Genomic DNA, 19,900 nt, shown 5'->3' on the forward strand with positions numbered 1-19,900 from the left:
TCCATATTAAACCCATTATTTTTCCCTGAAAATATGGTTGTGGAAAGATGTGCATTAAAAGCTCAGGAATGAGAAAGCAAAAGCAAAACACCCTAGTACTATTTTTTTTAAATCTTTATTTTTAAAGTGAATGTCATGAATTTTGGAGCCTGACTCACTGTTTTGAGTTTTGGGCATTTGAAAAACTGTCTTTTGTCAAGATTTCCTACATTAAGAGATGCTTAGTAGTTAAACTTTGCATTTTTGGTGTGTTCATATGGAAATGAGATGCGTTTCGGAAAGCTATCTTTCCACCAAACATATGTTTTGCATTAAGTTATCAGTACAGGGGTACCTGGATGAACTTTAGTGTTTTTTATATGCAGGTGGTCAGATTACTTGATTCCCTTCTGGCTTCAACCTCTACGAAATGGAGTTTATAATGACTATAGAAGCTTTTGTCACCATTGTTGCTGAGCAGCAGGGTTTAATTTTTATCACTCAGTCATGAAGATGAGTCTTTCCATTTTCCATTTTTTGCACCTTATCTTTCTCAGGAGTTTTGGCTTTGCTTGTCTGATTCCAAATATTTGCAGTTACATTAATTTGCAGGGGGAAGAGAGAGGTGCAGAGGACAAATGCTGGTATTTGCATTTCTTTTTGTATAGGAATCACAAGTTTTGGCTGTAGGCTTTAACTGGGTTGTCTCATTTGTGGTGTAAAGGAGAGATGGATCCTCCATATCCTGCATTTATGAAATCAGAGAAGACACTTTCCAACTCGCCACTGGTTAAGGATATTCTATTTCTTTGAAAAATCTCAAGAGAAAGAGAGCATCCAATTGTCTGTGCTAGATACAGTGTTATCTTGGTCAATGTGTGACTGTCCATATTTAAGCTGTCCACAGGCTCTAGTAAATTAGGCTTTAGTAAATTAGCATCTCTGGCTGTTGTAGCAAAAGAGTTCTGAAACTCTTGAAATTTTCCTCTTTTATCAGCCAAGATTTCTGGCTTGAAGGGTTAGCTAGACTAGTTCCTCTCAGTAATCATGTCACCTTTTAACATGAAAAAAGCAACTATCTTCATTCAGAGATTTATCACATAAAATAAAATGGTTTTGCTGTATTAAAAACTTAATTTGAGTGGATATTTAGCTCATGATACCAACGAATGTAATTCATGATCTAATTTAGAAAATGAGAAGTTATGCTGCAATGAAGTGTGCTTTATTCACAAGATGGTTTAAGCTTCTTATATTTTATGAATATATGTTCTCCAAAGTCTATACAGATAACCCTTTTTTAACCTCTAAATATAGTACAACAGTAACACAGAACATTTCATCCAGGGTACAAGTAATCTAGCAACAAAAATGCCTGTGTTACAAGGTTTGAGTTCAAATGTTCAAGGGTAGAATTGGCTGTAATGGTATATCTGTGAAAAAAATAAGCCTGTGGTGAAGTTGGAACCCCGGTGCCAAAGCACAACATATAATTGAGCCTAATTTTTTCCATATGTATCAACAAAAACAGTCTTTGCTTCCATGAGAGATGAAAGCTTCCTTTTCTGTCGTATTTTTATTTTGTATATAATTCCTAACTCTTTATAATTTCATAGGCTTTTTAAAAAAAACATGCCTAGGTTTAGGCAGAGATGAGCTGTCACCCTGGATTTGAGTTTGTATTTCTAATAGAAAAGCCTTTTTTGGTGGGGAAGGGAAAACACGACTGTTTCCCCTCCCCTGCCAAAAGGGCTACTATGTTAAAATCCTTGTACAGTGCCTGTGAGCTATCCAAGTTGGCGTGGAACAATCCATTTGTGAATTGATTTAAATACCTCATTTAAAATAAATAATCTAGTGGAATTAGTGTCATAAATCTTCATAGAATAAGCTTACTATTTATATAAGATCGAAGAAGTGTTAAATACATTTCTGTTCTGTTGACAGTGTATGGTGGTGGTTTTCCCTCTGTTCAGTTTTATGCTAAGTCCCAAATAAAAGATGCATATTTTCTTATGCATTTGTTCTGTTGTTTAATGCGGTATCTTTCCAAATAATCTTTCTTCCTCTTGTCTGTAAGTTCAGCTAATATATATCTGAATTCTGTAGAAGACTGATAGTATAAATTATGTTTCACCTATATTACATTATATTATTTTACATTCCTTAAATTCATTGTTGTCAGGATGGTTGGGATATTCTCTGCATTGTATTTTAGCTCCTATAGAAAGTTAAAGGTTTATGCATTTAGTAAAGGATTAAGAAAAGCTTTGGTATCTGTCCCTGACACTCGTGCGTGCTCATAAATACACACAAGCATGCAGACATTTGTGTGCCTTCTGGTACAACGTGGAGCCCATCAAACGGCCAAGCAGAGTATCCCAAGCTTTTTGCAGGTGACGTGGATGCAATGGCTGCTAGATCCAAGTGCTTTGCCACACACATAAGGAATCTCTTGCCACACCAGTCTGCTCTCCCTGTTTGCGTGGTGGCAGCCACTGAGACTCCAAGTGTTTGGCTATGTTCAGAATGTGATTAGTTAGGGTTCTGCATGCTGCTTGAACAACCTTTTTGTGTGTCTTCTAAGGAAAAGAAAGAAAGGTAGACTTCATGGAAATGTCTCGCAGGATGCCAGCAGTACCTTGCTGGTTTACTAGTTCACCTCACTTCAACTCTAGTTACATCTATAATTTGTTTTGTAATTTATCCCTTTCCCGACTGATTCTGTCGAAGTGAAGGGATTATTTTTTCCTGGCCTTACGTCTATACAGAGTTTAAAACATTTTGCTCTAGACATGGTTCTTTCACTAGGGGCAGAGTTGAAAGTTGCGCTGGCAATGGAAGTAGATGTCACTGAAGTGACTTTTGAGGTCCCCATCTTGCTGGCTGTGCAGAACTTACTTGGATGAGAATGTGGCCTAAAGCCATCTTCAAAGTTACTCCTTGTAGGCTGTTACATGTACTAATAAAGATAATGCATGTAGTGCAGCACACTTTTCCCTAATGACTTTATGTGTGAATTTTCTGTTTGTTAGGGGAAAAAAAAAAAGCAGGCACTGAAGAAAGAGGAAGAAGCATTTTTCCTTTTCCAATGCGGCTAGAAAATACCTAGCTAAAATCAAGGAAGACCTGTCTTGGTTATGGTAACCTGTTTCCATGGATCCCCACTGATGTATTTTTGTAGAAGCAGTCTTACCCATTTTGCTTCTGGTTTAAGAGACTCCAGGAAAAGCAGCCAGCTCAGAAGAATGACGTAAAGAAAACTTTTCTGCCTTGTTCTCATTTCAGGTCAGCCAGTGAAACATTCTCTTGAACACTAGGTGACCACAAATCCCGGGGCCCTACTATAGCAGCAGAAATCCTTCAGGATTTCTTCCAAAGGATTTCTCTAAATCTTAATGCAGGTCAGCCACCTTAGTAACAGGAGCTGCTACTTAACACTGTTCACAGCCTCCAGGTACAAGCCTTCCTTCTTCAGTAGTCTGCTCCTGTCACTTCATTTTTTTCAAGCCTTGGGCTGCTTCTGCTTACCTTTGCTGCATCCATTCACCATACATACGATGCAGACCTCTCAAATCCCCATGCTACTACCCCCACCTCCAAGTATTGGGATATCAGAAGCGAGAAGTGTGGACTGTATGCCCACTTCAGGCTTAGATCAAGCATGCTACTGACCTGCTTACAGACCTCTCCTGAACCCCCCCTGCTAGTCCAGGACCCCTTCTGACAACTAATAACCATATTCCTCCCACTCAGTTATGTCAAATGAAATGTACTGCAAACTAGATACATCTCTTCCATCGCTTCCTTTTTTGACAGCCACTGGTTTTATTTGCCTCCATTAACTACCGCCTGAGTCACCTACATCTGTCCTGTCACTTCACTGCTGTCACACTGTCCTTTCAGACTTCCAGCTCTACTTGTGCTTTCCCTGCAGCAGTTCCTCTCTAGCTGTGTCTCGCTTGTCTTCCTGTTTTGGCTGTGTGTTTGTATTCCAGCCTCTGAGCCTTCTCTTCACAAACTCCATCATTTTGGACTCCTTTTACCTTTTCGAACAGGATGTCTTAAGCCAAACTTTTAGGAATATAATTCTGGCCCTACTCAAGTCAACTGGCTGAGGATTTTGCCATCTACCTCTTCGTGTAGTTTTTTTGCATATATAATTGTTACATATGGATCTGTCTCAGAAAAATAAGCTGAACTTACTCCAGTCTCTGTATAGTCAGATGATTGATATATGACCAGTATAGACTAACAAAAAGAACATTCTCCAATATGCATATTGCTTTCATTACTGAGGTTTTTAGAACGTCCAAATGCTGTACAAAATGAATAACAAACATCAGATGTTTGAAAAGTTAACTCAGTGGAAGTCAAGGAAATAATGCTTAGTAGCAACTTGTTACAAAGAGTTCATATTTTTCAATTAATGGAAAATGACAAAAAGATGCCCTTAGGCCAGCTCAGTATTTGTATTAGTAAGTGACCAAAACTGTGTGTCAAGGCACTTGCACACATACTAATCACTTGCATTTGTAACTGCTTCCTCCATCTTCCTGGCAAAATATCAGCATTAGGAAATTGTGACTAATGGTAAGAAGAAAGAACATTGAAACACTTATCTTAACAGGCACTATATCAGTACAATCTTTATAGGTGCCAAAGAAAAAATAAAATAGTTTGATTAACCTAAATAAGATAGAGTGTGAATGAAGCAGGCGGTTCCTTTGAAATGTAAGTGAAAGTGACCAAAAAAGCTCCTACAGAGTTTACATTTATTACTTATTATTTTTTATTGCATTTGTTAGGAACTCAAACAGTGTATGTACTCATTCCTTCAACACAGAATCAGTTTTGTGCATGTACAGGCATGAAAGAAAGGCAAGTCTACAGTGTTCATCTGTTTTGATTTTTGGATATTTTTACTCCTTTTAAAATCTAATATTTCTGGATAAAATTTACATCCTTTGTTCGCTTGTTTAAAATTAAGGGGTGGGTGGCTGGTGTTTTTGTTTTGAATAATTAGTTGTAGCATCAGATTGTATAAGAATTGCTCTATTGTTTGGACAGTATGACAGCCTCTTGTGTTTTAAGGATTTTTTTTTTCCAGGCAAATGGCTTTTGAGAATGGCAGCATTTCAAGATTATGAAACTGCTGCTGATGGTAATGGTTCTGTGATAATTAAACTGTCCACAGTCTCTCCTTTTTTTTTTTTTTTTTTTTTTTTTTTGCGAAACTGAGACAAGGGTAGTTGTTATTTCATCAAAGGCTTTGTTTGAGCTCTGGCAGCTGGCAAGGCAGAGCCCTCTGCTAGCAGACTGAGTACCATCTCAGAGTTTTCACTGTACGTTTCCTTCATCAGCTGTATATTCATCACATTTCATCTTTGCCCATCTCGTAACAAGACTAGTCAACTTCTTGGTGTCCTTTGTTGACAGAATAGCCAATTTGTCCTCTTAGTAGTAATGTATTAAAATTGGCTTTTGGAGGCTGCTTAAGCTGAAGGTAGGGACCACATTCTCCTTGGGAGTTTCAGTCTTTGCATGACCATTTATGTAAGAAAGCACAGTAACCTAAACGTGCCCTGATATTAAAAATAAGTACTGAAATTACAAAATACATTGTGTTCCTGCATTAAAAATAAAAAAGGTTTTCTTCCCTTATTTCAAAGGAATGTACATCTCATTCTCCGAAGAGGCCTGCAAAAGCCTATGTGTCTATCTTTACACAATTGTGTAATTCTCTTTAATGCTTTAGGACTGGTCAAGAGTTTAAAGTTAAGGGCAACCACAGGTTCGTGTGGCTGGAGCATTGCTGAGGGATTTTCAAAACTGCTTTTGTGTCTGTGATTGTGCCATGTAGGGAAGAGATCATCTACTGTTTTCTGGAAAAGCATTCCTGTAGATTGAGTCTCTAGAGATTCACGGCAGCAGAGCTATATAGCCTGTCACATAAACTTTGTTCAGATCAGCGGTGACATACTGTTGTTGAGACAGTACATTTATTTACTGCTCAGTTGGTACCCTCACTTACATTAATAGTGTTGGATTTCTGAGCACTTGGAACCTCATGGGATCAGGCCCTTCTACTGAGGATATTGCTCAGCTCTTGTTCTGTCCCTTTTTATGTCCCGTTCTGTCCCATTCAACATTGTCTATTAACACAGTCTGATTAGATCTGAATATAAGATGGAGAGCCAATAGACAGAAGGTGAAATCCAATTTAAAACTTACAGTGTGATGCTTGTAACACACTTGATAATGTAGGTAACTGGTAGACTGTGACAGCTCTGTGTTACACTAAATGTACCATTTGGTAGCTGTATGGTCTCTGTTGACTTGTATGTGTTATGGTTGGGATGGGATTCTGTTGTGGTGGGTACCACACAACTACTGCCCATTCTTGGCTTTGGAAAGAGCTGGCTCTTCTTCCCTAGTGAAGGAAACAAACTGAGTCTGCTGACAGCTAGCTCAAAGGGGAAGACTGGCGATTCAGAGATATGTTAAGGAAAGATGTGATCATAAGTTGAAAGCAAATCCATGAAAATTCCACTTCGAATGAAGAAAAAGTTAAAAGGAGGACAGCATTTGTACTATGAGAAATGTTTTGAAGAATTTGGGTGAAAGGTAAAACAGTTAAGGAAGATGAAGGAGATTAATACAGAGAGAACAGTGTGATTCAGAGTTTGGGTAACTGGGGAATGTGGGAGTCAGTAAACACTCAATAGGGCTTAATAGGTGAATTATAAGATATTAAAAACTAAGAGATTGAGAAAGAAAGTAGGAAGTTGAAAAATACTGGCAAACAATAAGCAAGACAAAAGGTCTTTAAGGCTATTTGAAATAAAGGTCTAAAGTATTTGTGAGTACAGCACTAGATGGGTAGTACCTATTTCCAGGTTAATTCTCAGAACTCACTAGCTGTGGCCCTTTAGAGAAATCCTTTAACGTGGAGTTATGTGAGATGACTGAGCTGGTCTAGGATCACTCCTTGCTGGAGGGAGGAGATTGTTCTCCTTTCTTCCTCCTGGTCTTGCCCCCCAGCTCTGGAGCCCGCTCCCCTGCCTTGCCCATGTGCTAGCACTTTGTTAACTAAACCACCAGAAAATAAATATTTGTACATTTTTTGCTGGTTTAGCTTTGTGTGGCATTAGGTGTTGATTTGGTTGTGAAGTCTGATGGGCACCACAAGGAAGGAATGGGAGCAAGCAGCTGGAGTAAGAGACAGGAGATAAGACTCCATTTTGTATTAATCACCCCATAGAGCAGCTATCTTATCTGTCTCTACACCGTAGCTGCATTTTTACAATTACCTGAATCATATTTAAGTTCAAGCTCCTGCTGAAAGGAGTGGGAGCTATTGCTTGCCTTTCAGTCATGTGTTGTCTCAGCCTTGTGGTGACACTACCAGTGTCTGCATGGTGGGATGGTCAGCTGAGCTAAGAGACAGTTAGCAACCTGACAAAAGAAAAGAGGTCTATTTTCAGCTGGATCCATTCCCTGATTTAGCTGTGTGAGCCCTGTTCACAGGGACCCAAGAGGAAGGAGGAGGAGGAAGGGTGGGCCTTCATTCTGGGCTGCAGCCCATACTTAGATGAGCTTCAGCCAAGGGTGAAGCCGTGCCCATAGGCTTTTCTGGTCCCCACTGCATTAGATTCTGGTTCTGTAATGTGGATATAGTCTTACTTGCCTAGAGGGAAGAGAGTTGTAAATAAAGAGGCAGTTCATGGAGATATGGTAAAACTTAACGTAAAGTGTTAAGTTCTTCAAGCTTTTTGGATGGAAGGCATTGTATAAATACTGTTTGTATGAAACTGCAGAAAATGCTGTTTAAAATTTCAGGAATAGCTGTGGGAAATAATTTTAGGTCTCTGTAAGGAATGCATGTTATTTTAAAAGAGTGAAAAACACAGAAAGAGAAAAGTTTCAGCAGAGCAAAGGACAGCTAGAATAATGTAATACAGGGGTTCCGGGTATGCAAAATAACTAGGTCTGAGTTCTTTAGGAAAGAAGGGGATCCTACTGAAGTAAGAGGGATTCCACTTAAAATGTGTGTAATTTTTAAGGAAATTGAAAGAGTTGGTCTTTAAAGGCTTTTTGAACTAGAGTCTGGGGCAGAAAACAAGGAGATGTGGACAAGATGTGAGTGCCACGTATGAAAGGAACTGAGGAGGAATTGCTGGTTTACAAACATGGTTATTAATATTGTATAGCTTCTACAGAGAAGACAACAGAGAAGCAACTAATACAGTTTCCAGAAAAGAGATGGATACGTATTTGAAAGAAAATACGTAGTGAACATATGCAAGCTTAAATGAGAGGAGTGTCCTAGGTTGGTTTTTGGCTTCTCTGAATGAATGGAAATCTCTCTACGGATGGCTCCTGGTCCATGGTGGTAGGCAACACAGGAAAGGAAAATATGTGCCAGACTCTGGTAGGGCCCGTTCGCCATGGAAGTTGTGGCACGTAGTATTTTGATGTGTATGCTCTAGTACAGTCACCAGATTTCACTTTTATGATTGTGTTTAAGTAGAATACACTGTATTTTGATCAGTCTCTGGGCTGGTGGGTGTTTATTTGCTCATCAAATTACACTTTTATATTTGGGCAACATTCGATGCGTTATACTTTCTTGCTTCATTTTGATGTTCTTGTGTACTTTCAAAAGAACACATATATTCTATGTGGTTTTAGTCAAACCAAGCATATATTTTTATATGCAGATGGCAATTATAGTGAATATATGTAGGGCAGAGATTGGGACTTCCTTCCTTTTGACCACAGCCTTCTCTGTTCCTGTATAGTTACCTCAAAATATAAAAGTACTCATAAGCAGTCATGCATACTCAAGGTTAAAAACAGTTTCTCACAGTGGTGTTGTACAACCTGTAACTAGATGCCAAAGCCCCAAAGTGCACTGCATCAATAAAAATTCCTCTCGGTCTGCATTGAATAAAGTGATACTGAATTGGAGTGGCCATACCGTTTTATGTACCCATATCCCTTCGTACTCTCTGGCAGGTGACAGAGTTGCAGCATTCCTCCCCTCAGCTCCAGACTGCAAAGGAAATAAATGGAGAGGGGCAAAGCTCATAAGAATTGAAAGCTCCATTCCTGCAGTTTTTCTGTTTAGGATATTTATTCATATTGTTTTGATTTCAAAACTAAGCTGGGAATTTCATGAGAACAAGCATTTTCATTAGTTTTCTGGGATTTAATTGCCTTCTGTTTGATATAAGTTTTACATGTTGTAACATGATTTTAATAATGCTCTGCATTTATGCTTTTTAGAAATGCATTTCTCATGTAGTCTTCAGCTACGTGTCGTGTAAAAGGCTGCCTTGTGTTTGCATGGTAACAGACTACTTTGATTATAATCTTTTGAACTTATTTATTTTATTTTATTTTAAGAAAGAAGAGTCTCTGATGTGTCTTAGTTTAGACATACAAAAAACTGTATTATTCCAAAGGCAGTCACGGGGACTCAGGAGAAAATCCCCTCTCTCCAAGCTATTGTTTTCTTCTCTGAAAGCTATTGTTTCTCCTGTCTGTAGAATCAAGATGATGGTATTTACAGCTTGCATTTTCATTCCAGCATGTTATCGTTGCTCGACATAGTTAAGAGACTGGAGCTAACTCTCCAGTAACAGTTGATTGCTAATTCTGTAACTGTAGATTCACCGAAGATCCAAGACCTGGTTATTTTTTTATCTAATAAAGTTGTCTGTGTAATGGATCACAGATAAAAAAATGGCTATGATCTTTGAGAGCAGTGCAGTTTGAAATACTGAGAGTGCCTTTTTAAGCAGAGGTAAAGTTGAGGCTGAAAATGAATGAGATATTAGTATGCTTTGTCTTGTGTAGTTATAAAATGGTTATTGCAATTGAAGGTGAAGTCAGGAATTGTAAAGGTCTTAAAAATGAAAACAAAAATAAAAAATAGGTTAACTGAAACTGCAAACATCTTCTGCTTTGAGGGAAGATTTATGTAGGTCTTTCGTTTACCCAATTTGCTTCACCCATCCTTAGAAACATTAATAGTACTTTGGATTTCTATAACACCTTTCATCTGAGAACCTCAAAGTGCTTTGCAGGCATTAATTTAATTAAGTTTCACAGCACTCCTGTGAGCTAAGTAATGATTAAATAAGGATCACTTCACCCAGCACTGAAACGGAGCCACCCCTGGGGTGGAATGCGGTAAGTATTTAATAGTACATAGCAACACTACACAACAGTTCAGGAGAGAGCATGAAGAAAATACTGTATCCCACTGAGACTGCAGGGTGAATCTTGTTAGACAGCATATCTGTTTGCTTCTTACTTTGCCTTCTTAGTTGTAGGTTAAATTCCACCATCTTTTTGATGACTGCAAGGGGCTTCTAGGTCCCCTTGAAACGATCTTTGCCTAACTGTGATTTAGCTCGAAGTGCTGTGATACTGCATTTGCATTCAGTGAGGTGTCCCCTCTAATAAACAGTGTCTCTGTTACTTTCATGCGTTGATAGTTTGATACTGATTTAAAGAGTGGAGCATATCATCTGCTCTGTCATCAGTTGTGGACTGGCAGCACCTTTTTTGCCTGGAAGCTTGCCATGCCAAGTAGGACACTGGTCCATACCAGTTTTGTTTCTAAGATCTGATGGGATCATAGCACAAGGTACAGTTATCCTCTCAAATCATGTCATGGTGCCAAAAAAAAGATGGACTGCTATTTTTGGTAGCTGATTTTGCTTTTACATTCAAAACTGAGCTAATGCATTGAATCAGCTTTTACCAAAGTCTTAGACCCCCAACAAAGCGTTTTTCCATTGTTACTTTTTGAGTGCTGTAGAATACAAACATACTTGTTTGTGGCTATTTTGCTTTGAAGAGTAGCAGGTTATGGAATTTTAACTTTCAACACACCCTGCATGACTTTTGCCCAAATTAGAAAACTTAACTGAGGTGGAGAATGGGGGAAGGCACTCATGCTGGTGGTACTTAGTACTTGCTTTGGGAACTTGAGCTGGGACATTCATAGGTCAGCAATACATTTGTTACTGAAAGCAGAAGGATTTTTTTTCCTACTCTCTGCAATGATGACATTATCTTGAGGTGAAAAGAAATTGCTGTAATAACTCTTACTTTCCATTTCTGTCTTTTCCATCACATTTTGCATCTTGCTTGTATGTGTTTTGTTTTACTAACCCACCAAGTGCTGAGTGTATCAATTAAAAAAAAAAGTCATCTTTTATTTTTAACCTTCTTCATATGCATTTATCCTTTTAAATTGCCTTCTTTTTAACATGACATTGAAAATCTCCTGTCTTGTAAGTAGTATAGAGGGAATATAATGAGAAATCCTGTTCTGTCATAACCCAAGGGGCAGGTGGTTTCCATTATAAGCTCAGCTGGAGCTTCCTTCCATGCCAGCAACTTCCCACAACTGAACTACTCTACTCATCTCTGCCCTTTTTGGTGGGGAATGTGCAGAGGAAGTGGACCACAGCCCTGACAGATAAGGGATTACTCAAATGGCTTCTGTCACAGTTTGGGGATTAGGTTCAGTTATGAATCCATTTATTTTGTGAGTCCTGTTTGTACTTGTGACAGTCATGAATGAGGACATTCTGCTGGCAGGAATTTGGCACCTGAGGAGCAGTGGTGGAAGCACGGTGTCTGGAAGGGTGCAAGAAAGCAATCTAGCCATTTTGGTATCATGTGTCTTACCTGCTGGAACAATGGGGCCTTTTGCAAAGAAAAGTGTCGTCCGTACTGGTGCTATCTCCTCCCAGGCCTGGTGCGGAAGAGAAGGGTATGTGACTGGAAGTCTTTTTGGAACAGAGTCTGACTTGGGGGGGGGGGGGCGGGATGACACTTAGTTTGTCCAGCTGTGACCACTTAACCAAAGAGGGACAAGTTCCTACTTGAGGTAGGAGATCAGTGTGCAGAGGTGATACACTTATAAAGACACTTAGAGGATCTATTAAAAAATGCAGAGGGGAGGTGCTGGTCATAATCCATAGGGACAACAAAGACAAAGAAGGGGGGAGGAGATGGATCCAAAGGGCAAAATTCAAGCTAAAGACCAGGTGCTTCATGGTAGCATTTTCTAGAATAGAAGAGAGGTGAATGGGGCATGAGATGATATGATAGAGACATAGGAAAACTTGAATGGTGTGGAGTTAGGAGGGATTGTTCAACGGTTCTCAAAATACTAAAAATAGGGCAACTGAGTGAAATATCAGGCAGCAGGTTGCAAAACAATAAAGGGGATACCCTTCTACGTGGCATATAAATTGTAGAACACCTTCTCACAGGATGTTGTGGAAAGCACATGGAAGTACAAATGGGTTCAATGATTAGATGAGTTTATGAAAGAAAAGTCAGTTGAGAACTACTAACTACAAAGGTGTAAAACTGATCTCTAGCTCAGGAAACTTTCCAGCTGCGGAGTGCTAGAAGGTGGACATTGCTTTGTATTTACCCTCTGCTTTGTGCACACTACCAAAGTGTCTACTTTGGATTACTATCAAAAGGTGGCTATTGGGCTAAGTACGCTTATGTATGCCATTCCTGTGCTGCTACGTAAGTACTTTCTGAAGGATTTCTTTCTTGAAGATAAAGAAAGGTTTGTTTTTAGGCAGAAACAGAAGGCATAGAAGGAAATGGGAAGCAGGAGTTACCCAGTTTATTCTAAAAAATTGGATCATGCTTGACTTGTGAGTACTGTCACAGAAGTAAATGGAACTATGTGTATGCTAAAATGTAAGCATAGATGTAATTTCTTCCCTGGTTTAGTGCCATGGTACGTGGTAACATATGAACGTGTACAATTGCAAGTTGAAAGATTTTTTTTTTTTTTTTTTTCCCTACTACTATTCAATGTGAAGTTAAGTGTAGTCATTGCCAGAGAGTAGATTTTTCTATGCAGATTGAGTACTTGGGAATTGGAATCAGTGCAGCTGGTTTGGGGCATAAGAAAATAAGGTGGTGGTCAACAGAAGCATTTCTTTCTCTTCTACCCTGCCCTACTGCCAGCACTGAGCATTAACTGTACAGCTTGCAAGGGGAGTGAAATGTGCTTGCTATATACTTTCTGGAGATAGATGGTAAGTGCCTATTTGATTCTTTTCAGGTTCCCATCACCATGCTAAAAGAATGCTAAGGAGCATAATGATAATCAAATTTCACTGAGATTTGGATAACCCTGAACTCATTTGAGAATATAAGTTCTACACAGAGTTTTGAAATGCTGTTACTCAGTTTTGCTTGATGGACAAGTTATATTTTTAGGCAAACACGCTATGTGAGCAACTAAGCAGGCATTTGGAATATAGATTTTACTTAAAGCCTGAAGCTTGATTGCGTAGGAACAACTAATCCCAAAGTTAAGAAAAAGTGGAAAAATTAAAATTATAAGATGTGAGATATCCATAAAATGTTATAATGGATTGATTTGTTTACAAAATATTTATGATATTACAGTATTATATACAAGTATATGCAATAAAACATACAATATTAATTACTAGAAAAAAACCCAGAAATCCCAGATTTTTAATTCAGCAGGTGCTTTTTAAAGTTAACAATAAAATAAAACATGGATTCTATCCACAGAGAAACATCTGAAAAAAATTTCAGTTTTTTCTTTAAATTTTATATTTCAGAACCATTTTTATTCCTGTGTTTACATTCATATTGAAGAAAATCAGTAGAATTATAGCTCCAAACTTTAAGACCTCCTCCCAGGTTAATTTTCTTCATATTCCAGAAATAGCTGGCCTCTGGGTCACTATTTTTGAGTGAACTTCCACTTCATTTACACAGCCATTCTTAAATTTGGTTTTCTATTTCAGTGATGGAACATATCTTTCTTATTGTTTGAGAGAGTTCAGCAGATGCTTCAAACCAGAAGTATTGGCTTAGCTGGCAACCAGTCTGACCTGTGGCTTAGGTACCAGATAATGTATTGCCTCAGCTCCTAGCCTCTTTGGTCACAAACTGCATACTGTGCAATATTCTTGGTGTTTCTTGGGGGAGATTGTTTATTTTTATTTTTGCAAATCAAATACAATCCAGGTGGTGAAAGACTAAGTATCTAAACTAGAGTCAGGAAGTGGTTAGAAACAAAGCAACAGTAGCCTGTTGATTCTCAGCGAGATGACCCGACCAGGGCACCTTGGTCCAGGGTCTATGTCTAAATTACGAAGCTGCTGTCTTTAGTCTAGTAATACTACCTTCGGCAGAACAGCTGCCAGGAATAGCTTTAGGGCTTGAGGCTTTAGTAAAAGATGATGATGGATGTAACTGTGTTCCTGGTATTGTTCTTGGTTTGTTGATGGACATGGTAAACTGATATTTTTCTGAAACATTATGTTTACACTATGAATTCTGCTACCTCAGCTCAGCCAGTGTTTCACAGAGAGCTCTGTTTCGGCTTGCATTGCTTTGTTCCTGTGTGCCATTTAATCTTGCAAACCTGGCTAAAGATTTCACCGCCAGCCACAGTCTTTGGTCAGTGTCCTCCATCAGAGGTGATGGAGAACCACTCCCATTCAGAAACAGCATAAAACTGTGGTCTTCCCTTTCCCTCTTACAATACTTATATAACTTGGTGCCACTGTATTCTCATACTACTTGTTTTCCTACTTCATGTGCTCAAACGGCATTTTGAACAAATGAACTGAACAAATGTCCAGTTTGTCTTCATCTCTCTACACACTACTCCTCTGAGCTTCACTAGTTCTTCTCTATTGATAAAGTATGAATCTTTCTTAACAAGAAGCTTATTCCACCATTGTTACTGTGTTATGACACTAAAGTTGAAGGCTTCTGGGGTAATGTGTCTGCCAGTGCCTTGTGCTGAAGTAAAACATCAGTGTCCTAATCAGTAGGGACCTTTCTGGTATAAAGTTTCAATGTGCAGAGTACAAGTTTTTAGTTTTATTCAAGTTTCAGTTTGATTCAAATGCAGGTTCAGTTTGCCAAGACCCTCAGCATCTCCACTACACTCTTCCAAAGAGTGATACACAGCACAGGACTGAGGTCCTATTCCATAGTTATGGCCACAGAAGCAAATTTGTTTAAAAAAAAAAAAAAAAAAAAGTACTGTTATTTTATTAAAAAAAAAAAATATCTGGCAGTAGAATGATTTATTAAAGCAAAGTTTTTTTGCATAAGTCAAGTCAATCCTGGTCAACAGGGGAGGTCCCAGAGGACTGGAGGCTTGCCAATGTGACTCCCATTTATAAGAAGGGTCGGAGGGAGGATCTGGGGAACTACAGGCCTGTCAGCTTGACCTCGGTACCAGGGAAGATTATGGAACGGTTTGTCTTGAGAGCACTCACATGGCAAGTCCAGGACAAGCAGGGAATCTGGCCCAGTCAGCATGGGTTTACGAAAGGCAGGTCCTGCTTGACTAACCTGATCTCCTTCTATGACCATGTGACCCGCCTAGTGGATGAGGGAAAGGCTGTGGATGTTATCTACCTCGACTTCAGCAAGGCCTTTGACACTGTCTCTCATGGCATGCTCCTTGAGAAACTGGCGTCTCATGGCTTGGACAAGTGTACTCTTTGCTGGGTGGAAAACTGGCTGGATGGCCGAGCCCAGAGGGTAGTGGTGAATGGGGTGAAATCCAGTTGGCGGCGGGTCACTAGTGGTGTTCCCCAGGGCTCGGTGTTGGGCCTGGTTCTGTTTAATATCTTTATCGATGATTTGGATGAGGGGATTGAGTGCACCCTCAGCAAGTTTGCAGACGACACCAAGTTGGGGGGAAGGGTCGATCTGCTTGAGGGTAGGAAGGCTCTACAAAGAGAGATCTGGACAGGCTGGATTGTTCGGCTGAGGCCAATCGTATGAAGTTCAACAAGGCCAAGTGCCGGGTCCTGCACTTTGGTCACAACAACCCCATGCAGCGCTACAGGCTTGGGGAAGAGTGGCTGGAAAGCTGCCCAGCAGAGAAGGACCTGGGTGTGCTGGTTGACAGCCGGCTGAATATGAGCCAGCAGTGTGCCCAGGTGGCCAAGGCAGCCAACGGCATCCTGGCCTGTATCAGAAATAGTGTTCCCCTGTACTCAGCACTGGTGAGGCTGCACCTCGAGTACTGTGTTCAGTTTTGGGCCCCCCACTCCAGGAAAGACATTGAGGTGCTGGAACATGTCCAGAGGAGGGCAACCAAGTTGGTGAGGGGCCTGGAGCACAAGTCTTATGAGGAGCGGCTGAGGGAACTGGGGCTGTTCAGTCTAGAAAAGAGGAGGCTGAGGGGAGACCTTATCACTCTCTACAACTACCTGAAGGGGGGTTGTAGTGAGGTGCGTGCTGGTCTCTTCTGTCAGGTGGCTGGAGATAGGATGAGAGGAAATGGCCTCAAGTTGAGGCAAGGGAGGTTTAGGTTGGATATTAGGAAAAATTTCTTTACTGAGAGGGTTGTTAAACATTGGAATGGGCTACCCAGGGAAGTGGTTGAGTCACCATCCTTGGAGGTGTTCAAAAAGCGCGTAGACAAGGTACTCCAGAACATGGTTTAGAGGGCATGGATGATGGTTGGACTGGATGATCTTCAAGGTCTTTTCCTTCAACCAACCTAAATGATTCTATGATTCTCTGATCTGGCTTTCAAACTTACTTTGAAAAAAAGAGAGAAAAGTCCACCAGACTATTACGTACCCTGTGGAGAAAAATATGCTGAAAGTGCAAAAGTGCAGAGTGTAGCAAGTGTCATTTCTATCTCCTTCATTCCATAAGTGCTCCCTGACAAATGGGGAAACTATCCATGTTGGGCATAGGTTGCTCGGATATGTGCTTTACCTAGACTTAATCCTTTTAGTACTGGCAAATTGAACTCGCTATCCAAGCAATGACAATTCCAGTAGACAATGTGCATTATATTCAAGATTGTTATCCCATACTTTGTATGACACTAGACATGAGATTAACTGCTCTGTAATGTGCATATTACAGCTATTTTTTTTACTTTCTCTTGTGTTTTGTTTGATGTAAAGTAGAGATGAACAAAACCACATAATGATTTTAGAGCCTATGTATTGCACATGTATGTGGCTGGAAGCAAGAAAAATTTGGACCTAGAAATAAAGGACAAAATTTGGGCAGAGAGGAGTAACTTCCTTACAGATGTGATTCATTTTTCACTTGAAGCTTTTACATCAAAAAGCTCAACTTGAAGTTAAGGGCTTGTTGAGTACATTATTGGGTGAAATTCTATATTCTGTATTATTCCAGGCACCCAACTAGATGGTTGTATTGAGATCATCATAGTCTAAGCCATTCTGTTCTTTAAAATCTGTGAACAGTAACGGTTGGTGGCATATGTTTTCATGTTACCATGCTGTGTTTTCTTAAGTGGTGTGCCACAGTGAGGAGCAGCATTCTAAAGGTTGCTCAACAACACCCAGTATTCCTTTAAAATAGTCAAATTCTGCTCAGTTTAGCTCCAACAGGTTTTTTGTAGGTTCCCAAAGGAGAGTTTCTCTGGCACAGAGGTAACTCTGTGTTTGGTGTGCATGTGCCGGACACATAACTGTGTCTTTCTTCCCCCGCTGATCCATTAAGGAGTCACTTTGGTGGTACACTTTAGGGTTGTGTGGTACCAGCTGAAAGAATCCCCCATCATTCTTATGCTTGTGAGGATGAGGCCCTTCATTCAGTGCTTCATGCAGAACTATATGTAAAAAATCCAAAATAAAAAACGTGATTACTTCCTTTTGAAAATGATCATCTGTTTTTGCAAACCCTTACTGAGAAGTGTTCGCTCCGTGGATTCCTGTCCTCTCCTTTATTCAGTGAGTGACAGCCCACAGAAGTTGGTTTCCACCAGTTTCGTAGACATCTTCTCTATACTCTGAGAGAGACCCAAGGCTAGAAAGGTGTGAAGGGGGGTTACAGCTCACCTAGTCACCTCTCATGCAGGCTGGCAGAGCTGTGCTGAGAGCAGGCAGTGGAGACTCCAGTGCTGGCACAGAGGTTGTACATGTGCATGGAGGTATCTGCTGGGGTCCTGCCAGCATGTCAATCACACTCACATGGGACAGAGCTTGCGCTAATGAGCCCCATGCTCTGTTCCACAGAAACCCGGGGTAAAAATCAGGCATCTCCACTTAAAGGGCATTTTCTTTATCTGTTCAAGTGATGCAGTTTTCCGTACCATCTTTCTGCAGAACATTTACAATCAGGAAGGCATTTTTAGAGGTATTGAATTCACCCTGCTGTTTTAATTACGTTTGTTTTTTAACATATGGCATTTTATAAAGCTAACTGGTGGTATAAATCACAGGGTTGTTTTTTAAATTTAATACAAGCCTCTAACTTAGAAGTGCTTCCTTATAGACTGTTTTCCTAGTAGATTATATAATTAAATGTCAGGGTGTGGGTTCTTGATTTGGTTTTTTTTTTGATTCTCCAAAATTTCTCATCTAAAGCTACTCTTATCCAGGGGAAATCAACAATACCATTCCCCGACCCCCCCCCCCCCCCCCCCCCCCCCCGCCCCGGTGAATTAGTTTATGTAAAGGTTTTCACACAGTGAATATCTCTGAGACACAGATGGATTGCAGGAAAACAAGTTGAAAATGCATCTCTTTTTGTTTGATGTGAAGCAGTTGGACATATTGAAATGGAACATTTGGATTTGCTGAACTGGAATATCTCAAAATTATAATTTAAAAATGTCCGGTTATGTCCGGTTACTTCGTATCTTAACGAAAATGCCTTTCATTTTTAGCCTGCTTTGAAACCTTATGTAATCAATGGTTGTCTCCTGTTCTTCTCTCCCCACCCTTGTTGAACCCCCATTGCCAGTTTCTGATGCGTTTTAAAGAGAGATAAACATCTCAAAAATATATAATTTCATACAAATTTCATAGAAGTTGTCAGGTGGGTGTAAAGGAAAGGTTCAGATTACTAGGAGGAAGGCTCAAACAGGAGTTTCAGTGTTGCCTATTGTGTTTGATGCGATCTTGAGTAAGTATGCCCTTACCTTAAAACCAGCCTAATTTGTGGCTTTTGCTTGGGAGGAAATTAGTAGATGTGAAGGGTAGCTGAAGGTTCTGTGAGGTGAGAGGGGACATAGGTGGGATTAGCTGGGCAAACTGTGGGAGAGGCAGTATGTAAATCTGACAGAAATCAGGAATAGGAATCAGGATAGGAAATGAGCCTTTGTCGTTTCTGTTCTTCATAACCACAACTTGTTTTATGGTGACACTGCCAATCTGAAACTTAGTGAAAAGTTTCATTTTTTTGTTATATTTCCACGTTTTGATATAGCTGAGAATAAAAACCTATAGCAAATACCAACATTTTCCATAAAGCAAGCATTCCGCTTCCAGAACTGAGTTGCAGTCACAGACTTTGCATAGTTCAGAGTATGTATATTTGTCCAGTACATGTACTGACAATCAGACTTTAAAAATGCTGATTTCATTCTTCTGGCCTCATGGCACTTCAAAGTTATATGCAGATCTGAGAAGAACTGCCTTTGCAAATTTGGGTGACAGATCCACTCCTTGGCAAGTCGAATTTCAAAGAAAAAAGCCGTTCTTACTGTCACTTCTCATTTTAGTGTTTGATACCAGCCACGAGCCAAATTTAAAAATATATGAAAATAGATAATGTGAGTTGGGAAGAATGAAAGACACCAGAAAGTTACCTCATCTTTTTAATACTTCCAACTATTTGAAGTTGATTTATAGCCTTTATTTTATCTCAACAAGTTCAGCTATTAGCAGATTTACCGTGTCACCCCTGCTTTATCTTCTTTGTTTTTCTTTCTCACTGTTACAATTCAACATAATGAGATGCAAGTTACCCTTTTATCTTCTTCTTACTTTTAAGTTAGCAAAAAATGAATGTAGTAAAAGTTTTGTTCCCAACTTGTTAATCTTTAATGAGTCTAAAGGATGATGCTATCTACTGTTTACAG

General features: G+C 39.7%; 1 protein-coding gene across 3 annotated transcripts in view; it reads left to right on the forward strand.

Annotated features, from left to right (window-relative positions):
* Positions 1-19,900, forward strand: part of BBS9 (Bardet-Biedl syndrome 9) — a 329,252-nt gene that overhangs the window by 289,037 nt on the left and 20,315 nt on the right. Inside the window, exon 23 of one of the 3 annotated variants that reach the window (XM_030007535.2) lies at positions 13,821-13,977. The exons of the other annotated variants lie outside the window; for them this stretch is intronic. Within the exon in view, the coding sequence (XP_029863395.1) occupies positions 13,821-13,849 (29 nt within the window). The 3' untranslated portion in view covers positions 13,850-13,977. Of the gene's footprint in view, positions 1-13,820; positions 13,978-19,900 lie in introns of those variants that run through there. 3 annotated transcript variants of the gene reach the window in all.

The sequence above is a fragment of the Aquila chrysaetos genome, chromosome 3, assembly GCF_900496995.4.
Source record: "Aquila chrysaetos chrysaetos chromosome 3, bAquChr1.4, whole genome shotgun sequence".
Classification (NCBI taxonomy): domain Eukaryota; kingdom Metazoa; phylum Chordata; class Aves; order Accipitriformes; family Accipitridae; genus Aquila; species Aquila chrysaetos.